The 12,716-nt window shown below is 41.2% G+C and overlaps 1 protein-coding gene across 2 annotated transcripts in view; it reads right to left on the bottom strand.

The window, feature by feature from the left end:
• The window catches only part of DAG1 (dystroglycan 1), a 63,708-nt gene that overhangs the window by 8,666 nt on the left and 42,326 nt on the right, over window positions 1–12,716 (bottom strand). For both annotated transcript variants that reach the window (XM_081900262.1, XM_081900263.1), the window contains exon 2: window positions 12,229–12,629. In XM_081900262.1, the coding sequence (XP_081756388.1) occupies window positions 12,229–12,507 (279 nt within the window). In that variant the 5' untranslated portion in view covers window positions 12,508–12,629. The remainder of the gene's footprint in view (window positions 1–12,228; window positions 12,630–12,716) is intronic.

Here is a 12,716-nt window from a genome sequence, read left to right as displayed (position 1 = left end):
CTGAAGAGACACAGTACTGGACAGATTTTAAATGGCTATCATTTTAGAAACTAGGTGGAAGGATGAAAGGACATGAATTTGATATGCCTGACTCATAAGCAGACATGTAGATAAGTCTCGAGGTGATACTGCATAGAAAGATTTTATTCTTGGCATCTTTACAGCACTTTGAATATTTCAATAATATATGTGAAGCTTCTTAGTTTTTACAGTGGGTATCAAAGGTAAGCCACTATTGCTACTATCCACACTACTGTATTTTCAGTAATTATAAGTTCTTAAAACGTTTTACTGTTCTATTTTAAATTGTACCCTGCCTTGGGACCTTAGGGTGAAGGGCATGTTGTGGTGGTGGTGGTCAACAGCAGTGATTTGAGTGAGGCCAACTAGTGAATTGCCGAAGCAAAGTCTTCCCAGTGTATAGCTTACATCCTTAGATCTGAAACTCTCCATTGCTGCTGGAGCTCTGCTCTGCCTTTTATCTGTGACAGACTTCAGGAAACAGAAGCAAAAAAGCCAATGAAAGCTGGCAGAGTGCCCTGTGGGCACTAAAGCTGAATACTAGGAGAATGAATCCCCCATGGCTTCCAAGTATTAACATTATCACTTGAGAGGTGCAAATGATTTTTTTTGGGGGGGAAGCACTTTGGTACTAACCCAGCCCAATACAATAGTTAAGAACAAGAAAGGAACTACGATTTGCAGGTATCTAGTGTTACATGTGAACTGGATCAAAGACAGATACACACCTTCAATTTCTAATTGAATAATAAAGCCAATAAATAAATAAATAAATAAATAACAACAAACTTATTTCTGCTTCAGCTGATTACTACTATTTTCAAGAAGTATTCAAATTTGAGGGACAAAGATGAGTAATATTTCCCACATGATGCTAAACAGGAATGAAGCAACAGTATGTTGCTTCCCCCATAAAACTAAAGCAGCTTTCCAGAACTTCCTAACACTAGAGTTCAGGAAATAAAGTTAACTCTAGCTTCTTTAAGTGCATTTCATACTATGTAGTATAGAATTAGGGCCTCTAACTTCAAAAAGGAGACAAGCACCCCAAAATTCTAATATCTAATACCTTTATGACAACCACACAGTACGTTTCCCTGCAGCATCCACACAAACATGACTATAATATGTATAACTCTGGACAGAATCTGAAACTGAGCTCCAAAAGGCAAATGCAAGTAAAAAGAATACCAAGTATGGATATGCACCAGATACTGTTTATGTATGAGACTGGTGCTCTTTTCAATAGGGCTTTCACTGCTCATCCTTGCCCCAAGAGTAGCAGATCAGTGGCAATTTATGCCTATTTAAATATATACAGATTTCAATTTCTTTTCTTTACTCCTTCCCCGATAATCAAAGAAGATGGGAGACAAAGCCAATTCTCAGATAGCGAAAAGTGCAAGATAACTTTCTAGCACCATAATTTTGCCAAAGTGTAAACCAGGGTTAGTTTTTCCATAATATGTTGCCAATGCTGCAGCTGTGAACTTAAGAAAAGCCCTGCAGGATCAGACCAGCCGCCCATCTACTCCAATATCCTGTTGTCACTCTGTGCTTCAGATGCATCTGTGTGTCAAGGGACTACTATTTTGTTAATGCCTATTTCCACAAACAAACAAATCCCATATACAGTGGTACCTTGGGTTAAGTACTTAATTCGTTCCGGAGGTCTGTACTTAACCTGAAACTGTTCTTAACCTGAAGCACCACTTTAGCTAATGGGGCCTCCCGCTGCTGCTGTGCCACCGGAGCACGATTTCTGTTCTTATCCTGAAGCAAAGTTCTTAACCTGAAGCACTATTTCTGGGTTAGCGGAGTGTGTAACCTGAAGCGTATGTAACCTGAGGTACCACTGTACAGTAATTGCATCCTCACACATAGTAAACTTTGCCAGCAGTCAGACTACGGCTTTGACAGCCACAATATTTTTTACTAAGATGTCACATACAAATATAAACCCAAGAAACACTTTTCTAGTCATACTGCATATATTGGCCAGAATATGTAGTGGAATCTAGAAGAAATTCCATGGTTAAAGCCTCACTTCGGTGTGTACAGACAAGTGGCTACATGAATTACTAAAAAGTGCGTGGCTGTGTTTGTGATATTGCCTCCCCATGCTATCTTAGTAGAATAGAAAGATATTCAAGCCTAAGATGACTACAGATGGATAGATGAAAGGAGGCAGGAAGGGAAAAGAAGCTAAAAGGCAGAGAGTCAGGTCACTAAAACCTAGGCAGATTGCATGATTCTCAGATTATCATATCAAGACTCCTATACAGCTGGCTACTTTTAAGAAAGGACTTTTACCACTAATTTTGTTTTTCTGAAAACTTATAGCTCTGAACACAAACTAATAAGGGTTTGTTTTTGAAGGATACAGTCCTCTCAAAACAAGAAAAAAGACTTGGAAAAGTGTGTTATTTGCATATTTGAAAGCTATCAAAGAACTAACTGAAAGATGCAAGAGAATGCATGATTCACCATGCAAGAGAATCAGGTTATTCAGTTACACCAGAAAGAGCCAAGCATTTTTGTCTCTCTCAGTCACCATTCCGCTTTTGTCCATTCAGTTGTCTAGTGAAGTCACCAAACCTACATCTTCCTCCTCAAGACATTGTTTCTGCCACACACTGAAATGACATGCAGACGAACTTGTTCAACTGTTAACAAGCATACTGCCTCCCTGCTTTTGATTGCATAAAAAGCCCAAGACACAGTAAGCAACAAGACTTAGGGAATCTATTATACCAGCTTTGGAACAGCAGCATTGGCTACAGGTCCTATCCAAGCACAATTCAAAGTAGACATCCCCAGAGACCATCCTCTTGAGCATGAGCTATTCAGAAATGCCTCAGCGACCCGACTCCATGTTCCCTGCCAAGTGAAGTAAGGGAAGTGGTAACCCGAGACACTCAAACCTTGTTACGGAGGCCCTTCCAAGAGAGGTTTGCTTGGTGCTGCCTTTTTATTTTTGGCACCAAGTGCATACTTTAAGAAGGTCTGGGCAAGGGACGTTGTAAGAAACCTTTCATATATTTTGTTCTGATTTACTGGTTTTATTCCTCAAGTGACTATTTTTATTGATCTAGGTTTGTATTGGTTTCATGTAAGCTACATATAAGGGATGCAGGTGGCGCAGTCGTCTAAACCACTGAGCCTCTTGGGCTTGCCGATCAGAAGGCTGGCATTTCAAATCCACACAGCGGGGTGAGCTCCCGTTGCTCGGTCCCAGCTCCTGCCTACCTAGCAGTTTGAAAGCACGCAAGTGCAAGTAGATAAATAGGCAAATGGTGTTTCCGTGCACTCTGGCTTCCATCATGGTGTTTCGTTGTGCCAGAAGCGGTTTAGTTATGCTGGCCACATGACCCGGAAAGCTGTCTGTGGACAAACACCGGCTCCCACAGCCTGTAGCGAGATGAGTGCCGCAACCCCAGTCACCTTTGACTGGACTTAACCATCCAGGGGTCTTTACCTTTTACCATGTAAGTTACTCTAGGAGTAAAACAAACAAGCAATAGGAGGGACATATTAGTTCTTCCTTTAAGTATTATTTCTTCCACGCCATTAAGACGGCATGGAGGGATGTTCGGTAGGGATGTGGATGCTGAGCCTGCTCATCTATGCTTCCCCCACATTCATGCAATGGGGGGCTTGTCTGTATAGGGGAAACCTACTGAACATATGCTGGCTCTATTTGTGATTCGGAACCCTGAACTCACACCCACTCTCTCTATGAGACCTTAAATCAAATAGAGGAAACAGTGGGCTACTTGCTATTGTAAAGGGTAAGCCCCTTGAACGGTACAATGTAACCCAAATAAATGCAATTAATTACTGAATGCAAGCATCTTACTTCATAAAAGTGATCAATTTTCTTGGGAAAGGGTTGAATAGATGTGTGTATTGAAAACTCACACTCACACTCCCCCACAGCTTTGCTGCTGGTGGAGTTTGACTTCTGGGAGGTGCTTATTCCTAGATCTTAACAACTGAAGCCACCACAAAGCAGAAGATGGAAGCAGTTGCAGGGAGGGTCTGATACAGAAGAGCGGCTATGTGAAGACAGAAGCAGGAATGTCAGTGTGTAGATGCAGCAGTAAGTGTTTAGGGAGCTTGGACTCAAATATACCCCCAAAGTAACTTTTTTGGTTATCACATATTAATGCTATCCTGTATTTCAAACCCTCAAGCAATTCAGTTTGAGAAGCAGTCATGTTCAGCGCTGCCTGCCCACTATCATCAGCACGTCTGTGAACTCTGCCATTTTATGCAAGACAGAAATATCTCCTTGGATGCTAAGAAAAAGCCTGCTTTTGTTTCCAATTATTACAAACAAGCATCTCTCAAGCAGCTTTCATGGAAGATGATCATGTTCCTATGACTCATGGCAAAAAAGTAATTTGTACTCCAAATGGAACAACAGTGATTTAGAACAATTTAGATTTCTAAAATTGCCATCAAGCTATTTATGAGGTAATGCCTAGTGTCAACAAATGCTTGAAAGTAGATTAATACCCTAATCACAGACTACCTTCACCCCTGCAATCTATAAAACTCAATGCCAACTTCTTGCTCCTAGAATGGATTTGACCAGTTTTTGGGATCCACAACACATCTGTTACTTCCTTTCAGTGCACTGCCCAATTTACTAATTTGTACTCCATCTCTGGGGCTTATATTCAAGCTGAAATCCATTACTTACAAGCCCCACACCCAGTATCCTGGATACTACTGCTATAATTTAATGTTTCCCCTCAGAATAATTTTTTAATTCCTGAAGATTTTCAGAAGATTTTTGTTTGTCTTGACTGCAGATGCCTCACCCTGAATGGATTTAGCTGAAAAACGGATGTAGTGAGGTGGCCAAGTTTGCTGATGATACTCAATTGTTCAGTCATTAAAAGAAAAGGACCTCTTCAAACTGAGTGAATGGGCAGTAAAATGGAAAATGTACTGAAAGCCTGCTTAAGTATGCTTTATAATTTCCAGTAAATGTTTGGGTTTTGATGTTGATTGACCTATAGATCATGGGTAGGCAAACTAAGGCCCGGGGCCCGGATCCGGCCCAATCGCCTTCTAGATCCGGCTCATGGATGGTATGGGAATCAGTGTGTTTTTACATGAGTAGAATATGTGCTTTTATTTAAAATGCATCTCTGGGTTATTTGTGGGGGCTGCCTGGTGTTTTTACATGAGTAGAATGTGTGCTTTTATTTAAAATGCATCTCTGGGTTATTTGTGGGGCATAGGAATTTGTTCTTATTTTCCCCCAAAAAATATAGTCCAGCCCACCACATGATCTGAGAGACGGTGGACTGGCCTACAGCTGAAAAAGGTTGCTGATCTAAGCAAAGAGTCAAGCTGCGTTTCCTCCTTCCCCCAAACAATGGAGGCAACTGAAACAGGCAATGTTCAGTTGAAAATTTGACCGTCTGAACAAGCTTGAATGCTGAAGCCATATTGGTTTTGACTTCTCAGCATAACAAGGAATAGTCAGTGAATGAAAAGCAGATTGCAAACTTTGCAAGAACTCATGAAAATTGCTTCAACTCTAAATTTAGGAGCAAAAGAACTCCCTTGCTGGGTAAGATCAAAAGTCTACATGGCCCAGCACTCTTTCTAACACTGGCTAACCAAATGCTTAAGATACTCACTCCAAGGGCATGATGCAATTAACCATCCACCATTTGTCCAAGCATCTGGCAATCAGATAACTACTTTTGAATATGGAAGCTCTAATATTGATTGGGAGATCTATTCTCCATGTGTTTATATATTCTCTTTTTAAAATAAAAATAAACCTAAACCATAACTACATTTTGTAGCGATCAATTCATTATTATACTTTGAATTAGAATTCCCTTGCATCTGTTCAAGACCTAAATGCAACATACTTCAAGCCATCTGGGACCTATTAGTCACAGCTGTATTTTATTGATCATGAATTTTAAGAGAGTCAGATTCAAAGGTCAGAAATTTAAGAAGAAAAGATGCACTATGATTGTTATCCTGGAAAATAAGGACAAAAGCTGCATAAAACCAAATGCTGACCTTGAGAAAGCTATTTTTGATATGCAGTGAACATTCTGCAGTATGCCTTCTTCTGGGACCACCCAGGAACACCAGTCAAGCATCTGAACCTCTAGACATCCAATGTAACCACTAGAGGGAACTACGAGGCTCACTCAAGAATACTAACTAAGTAGTACTGACAACTAGGTGTGTTACGATAAAATGAAAAGAATGTAAGGAACATGCCTGGTTATAGTATAACAGTGGAACTGCATTTCAGATGCTAAATTCAAGGCACATTTTTTAATTTCTTGTTTCAAAACATTCAGTCTATTCATCTGGAGAAAATGGAAACACTGAATAATCAGTGGGCAATTAGAATATTTCCACTATGCATACCAGACATTTAACCATACCCCGGCAAGATCCATTTTAAAGATGTGGAAATGACCCGAATTTGAAGTGACATTTGTCTTTGGTGTCTGTAATAAACAACTTCTCTATGAGATCACATTGTTCAAAACTCAGCAAAGTTCTGAACAGCTGCTCCATCTAATACCATTCTGCCACTCCCAGTGTAACGCCTTCCATTTCCAGATGTGCCCATATTTATTATAAAGGAACTATTCAGAGGACAACTCATTTCCTCTCTCATATGACAAGAGGGCATGCCAGTAATTTCACTGGGTGGTCACTGCAAAACATTGACTGTCCAATGAAATGCTGCCGGTCTGAAAACATTTCGTTTAATCTAGAGTCTAGCAGGGTGCTTGAACAAGGGACCTGTTGCCTGAATCCTGCTCTCCGTTTTGTTGCTCACTGTCCAGGGCAGAATGCCAAATTTTGAAAGAGGGCACTTCTCCACACATGACCTTTTTGCAAGCAAAAGGCCAAAGGAAAAAGAATCTATGATACAACATTTGCACCAGATGCTAGGCGCATATTGATGCTTTGGACTCTCAACTAATCACCACTTGCTGCTATTTCCCCAGCCAGCAGATATCCTGATGGCTGAATTGGCAGGAGGATTAAAACTTCTGCTAGTGACCTTCATCCAAGCCACGCAGACCATGTATACAATTACTTACTGGTTATCTTCTCCTTCTTTAAAATTAATGCTAGAGGACACTATTCAGGAGCGGCAACGTCAAGAGACAAGGGACTGTCAGTGTGAAAAGTTTGTTTGTAATTAGACTGAGTCATATCTTCCAAGTGTGGAACCCACTGTTGGAAGCTAAAAGGCCAAAATCCGTCACAATGGGAGGCATACATGACTGCACCAGTGAAAAACTGGACAAGATCTTCTTTGAGTCTCTTAGTACACGCCTCTGTGACAATCCCTTTATATCCTGGGAGTCCACAGGTGTTACTGAAACTACGTACGGCAAACAGCATTAGGTTCCCACAAACCCAGGCATGCACAATTCTCAACCCATTAGTTAGCAGGCAGCCTGCCAAGTGCTCCCACTGCATTAGCTCGAAGCTTTCACGGAAAGTGCTCTTTGCACCACATTGACCCTAATCTTGAGTTCATGTTCAGTTAGAAATCCATGTGTTAATCTGCTTAACAGAAGGCCAGGAGAGAAAAACGCAGCATAGATGGCAACTCCTTGCTACATCCAAATGCCTCAGAAGAATGTCTCTCACAGTGCAGCTATTGCATTAATAGGGACAGAGCCCTGCCCATGTGACCCCACTCACAGCTGATAATGAGCCTGTTTGGTTTCTCCGAACAAAACTGCTCAGATCCTGTTTGTGGGACGAAATCTCCTTAATATCCGATAAGAATAAACCTGTTAAATAAAAGCCTCTCCAGCAGATGGTGATAGTTATTGGACTTGTGAAAAGAAGTCTCCAGACCGCGCAAGCAAAGCAGCTTTGCATAGCTTTATTGCCAACTAGTCCGTCAGTCACAGAAAACACCATTTAAATGGAGTCAACAATTAACCAAAGATTAAGTGGATTTGGTTTTGCTCTTGACAATTCACTGACATGGCACCATCTGTGCATCAGTTATGTGTATGTACAGCACTGCAGAGAGGTTGAAAGGAAGGAGATTCCATCTCCAAAGGAAATACTTTCCCATACTTCCATTTTGTTGGAGGTCACAGAACCTAACTAGTGTAGCTTCCAAGGCAGATCCAGATTGGTCCTTCATTCGATTGCTACAGAAACACCTGCTGCCAAATGTTTATCTATTCCTGAGCATGTTTTTTTGGGGGGGAGGGGGGATTCCATTTAAGAGTGTTCAACAAAAGTGATCACCACCAACATACCCAATAATTGCCTCTTCTGTTTAGTAGGAACCTACTTTTCTCTGCAGAATAATTGTTGAGATTTTACTCAGCAGTGTGACCAGAGAAAAAGGTAGAGTAATTATTTGCTAATTATTGTTGGTCCCTTAAGTATTACCCTGCACCCTTTTGGCAAGAAGACTAACACAGTTCTTAAAGCTCATGTAGAGTAGAAGAAACTATTTAAAAATGGCATTGTGACCTTGATGGCAAAACAATGCAGGCTTGAAAACAGACATTTATCAGACCTGCAGTTAGTAAGACTCTCTTTCGGGTGACAGAGAGAAGCTTTTGCAAAGCAAAGAGAAGTGCTGATTATTTTCTCTTCCTTTCATACCTCTGGTATTGTATTCTGGTAGAATACAATTAATACCACATGGATGGGGCAAAGAGGCTACAAGAAATTGTTATGGGCAAGTAATTTCTGTGTATTTGCTTACAGATCTAAGGTAACAAATCCAATTTGAAGGTTCACATGTCTAAAAAACACTGAAAATACTATCCCAGAAAAGTGTGGAGAGCTCAACATGTCAGAACTTCCCAAAAGGTTTAGATGTCATAAGGCTGTGGGGATTAAGTATATTCATGCATTCAAAGTGTTCGGGCACTAAAGAGCTAATCTACCGTATTTTTCACTCTATAAGATGCACTTTTCCCCTCCTAAAAAGTAAGGGGAAATGTGTGTGCGTCTTATGGAGCGAATGCAGGCGGGAGGCTCTGCTCAGCGCTCCCTTTAAAGAGCCCTGTGGAGCCTTTCCCCTCCTCGGGGAAAAGCCCCCAAGAGCTGCACACATGCTCTGCATACTCTTTAAAGGGAGCGCGGCTCTTGGGGGAGCCTTCCTCCCACTGCCCGGGAGAGGCTGTGTGCGGCTATCCCAGAAGCCAGGACAGCAAGAGGCTATCCCAGAAGCCAGATCCCTCTTGCTGTTCTGGCTTTTGGGGTTCAGAATTCCCCCCCTTGTTTTCCTCCTCCAAAAACTAGGTGCATCTTATAGAGAGAAAAATACGGTAAGTGAGGCACATATCAGGTCACAGATGTCAGAAATAAGACTGCAAAATAAGGCATAAACTTGGGCATGGCGCTGATTAACCAAAAATGGAAGTAGTTGGGTTTTTTTTTAACCCTGTGATTTTAAGTGAAAAGCAGTCTTTTGTAAAATAGAAGAGCAGATTATGCTGATTACTAATTCAGTTACTGAGTAAATTTCAATAGCCTGTATTATGCAGATTACAGGCCATAACTGTTATTAGTCCTCCTGGTTTTTAAATCCTATAGATGCTGCATAAAGCAAGGTGAATAAAATAATTCCGCATGTTTCTAAGCATAGATTGGCCGTTTAGCACAGTCAGCATAGCAAGTTTGGGCAGGATACGATTTCTTCTTTTGAGAAGATGTCAGGCTGCCTTTATCCTGCACTGAAATTCAGCCTGTAGTTCTGTGGGTCTTGTGAATCCTCTGAGGTTGTCCAAGCTTAACACACTAAAATAAGTTGCATCTTAAGATCTCTGAGCATCTTAGTGATTAAAACTAAATATCCTAAAAGGGAAGCAGGACTACAACTGCTTTTACAGTTTGGGAACTACTTAACAGATTACAAGCAGATTCTTGCCCCTTACTTTCAGTTATCAGTACCTGTCACTTTCTCTTGACCTTCAAGCTGTGTAAGGCAACACCCATCTGGCTTTCTATGAATGTACCATGCCAACAATGTTGCTAGCAAAGCACTAGTTTCAGCACAGGATAGCAAAGCAGTTCTTGCACAAAAACTTGCAGAAAAACTGAGAATGAAGCCTCAGTAACTAAGCTACACGTCTTTCAAGATACAAAAGAATGAGCATGGGTATGAATGATATCTCTTTTTGCCAGCCCATGTTGAGGCCTGGCAACCAGACAGTTGACTACATGCCAAGAACCTTTTTTAAAGCACAGGACACAAAAAAAGTTATGATCACCTCTGAATTATCTGTTTGAGAGGTTCCAGCAAGGGGGACTCTACATCTTTGACTAACCCTGTAACTAACACTTTCTGCATACTCTCCACAATCCCAGTGCAGTCAATTACTCATATATGCCTTGTTTCCGTCCTCCACTCAAAGACACAGGGTCTTTCAGCACAAAGACAAGCAAGTGACAAGATGGTCCAAACCTCCCTTTCGGGAATGCTTTTGGGCAATAAATTGTTGCTCCCATTCTGGTACAAATTGCTGTGGTTAATTTTTGTGTTTGCTGTATTCAATTTTTTTCCTGTGCTGTTTTGTGGCTCTTTCACTGCTTTTATTGCATTTATATATATATTTTTAAGTAGAAATAAAAAAGTGGTTCCTTAACTAAAAACAAGGAAGAAGGGGCAGGAAGGAGTGCAAAGTCAGCAAGTACTTCCTGATTATTTACAGGTCTTGTATCCCATAAATGATTCTAGGTTCTTTCTAATACAGCCTCAACTTTTTGGTTGAAAAGCTGTTGGTTAGGCTGGCTGACTAGTGGCAGAATTTATCTCTTTGGGCACTGCAACACCTTCCCCCAGAACAGCAAGTTTCACATCACTACCACAGCTACCTCTCCAGTTGGAGAAATGATACATTATTTGTCTGTAACATTTGAATTGTGACAGGCCATGCAAGCCCTGGACTCAGTGGTGGGCTAGGGGAGGGCCACTAAACTGACTCAAGATGGAGGCACTGTGTGAGAGCAGTTCCAAGTCTGGATAACTGATTAATTGCTTGCTTTGAATGGGGCTATACAGAAGGAGCAGGTTTATAGTCTGGATGTCTCTCTATTGCTAGAGGCCCAGGTGACCTGGATGGTTAACAGTGCCTTTTATCAGGTTTGACTGATAGATAGACTGTCTTAGAAGCTGCAGTTGGTGCAGAATGGCTTGACTGCTGACCAGGGCAGAATATTATGTTGGTGCTGAAAGAATTACACAGCCTGCCAGTTATCTACTAGGCTAAGTTCAAGGTGCTGGTATGGGTGTACAAAGCCTCACATAGCATGCAAAGTTTTAGAAGTTTTTAAGCAGGGATTGAATGTCCATCTATCATGTATGAATTGGTTGAGATTCCTGCATGCCAGTTGAATTGGTTTGATATACAGTGGTACCTTGGTTTACAACCACTATCTGTTCTGTAGGTCCGGTTGTAAACCAAAACAGGTTGTAACCCAAGGCATGTTTTCGCCAATGGGGCCTCCCCCCCCAAAAAATGTATTGTAATCCAAAAAAGGGACACGCACTTCCAAGTTTGACACGGTTGTAATCCAAAACGGTTGTAATCCAAAGCGGTTGCAAACCAAGGTACCACTGTATGTGCTGTTGCTTTTTAAACTGTCTTTATAAAAATAATTGTTTTAAAGTTGTTTGTGTGTGTGTGTGTGTGTGTGTGTGTGTGTGTGTTTTGCACATGTTTTTATTATATTGCAAATTGCTTTGGGGTGTCTCATGGAAAGTGATTCATAAATAAACAATAAGATTACATTTAAAAATAAAATGTTAATAAAAAATATCAATAATTATAATACAACTAATAAATTAAAGCTGGGTCTGGCAGGCTCTGTAGCATCCTAAGGCCAGGAAAGTACATCATGGATGCCTGTTCCTACCAAAGTCAGAAAAGGAATGCAAAAATTTTATGCCTAGGAAAGTGATTATGCGTGTTTATGACAAGTTCTCTTCCCCTAGCATTAAGTTTCAAATTCCATGAAAAGTCAACCCAGATTTCAAAATAGGATCATGTTAGACAAAATAGTATAGTAGATACTTATCCTGATCTTAGTCTCTGTGGCATTTGGATGTAAAAGTCAATTTCTAAGCAAACCCATTGAGGAGAGAGAGAAGACAAAGACTAGTAAGATAGAAGTAAATACACGGCAGAAGATATTACAGCCCCAAGTTCTCACCTGGATAATTTCGTCATTAGAAGCTATTAGTTCTGTTGGGATGGTGACTCTGAAGGAACGACCCACTACAGCAGAGCTGTCAGGAATCCCCACCACCGCTGGCACATTCTCTCGGAGATCCGAAAGCACCGAATGCATGGAGGCCTCTAACTGGTTTTCCCAGTCCCGTACAACTTCTGAGGCCTCACTAGGCCAATGGCACTTAACAGTAGTAGTCACCATCAGCACTAGCAAAGTCCTCCCCAGTATTGGGGACAGCTGTATAAATCCAAGAGTCATTCTCTCAGCACGTGCCAAGTACTCCGTTGTAGCCAGAAAAGAGATCCAGGGCCCAGCAAGCTAAACAGAGCCGTGCAGCCACCAATCCTTCACACCAGATTCATTGTTGCTAGTCTTGGTACCTGTAAGAGAAACACACACAGAGTCAATGAGCAGGTGAAGACAAACTTCATGATGACCCTTTGACTAAGGTTCTGTCATCTGGCTAG

This window comes from Podarcis melisellensis (genome assembly GCF_964234715.1).
Source record: "Podarcis melisellensis genome assembly, chromosome: 2".
NCBI classification, from domain to species: Eukaryota; Metazoa; Chordata; class Lepidosauria; order Squamata; family Lacertidae; genus Podarcis; species Podarcis melisellensis.
This window is presented reverse-complemented; position numbering and strand designations above follow the sequence as displayed.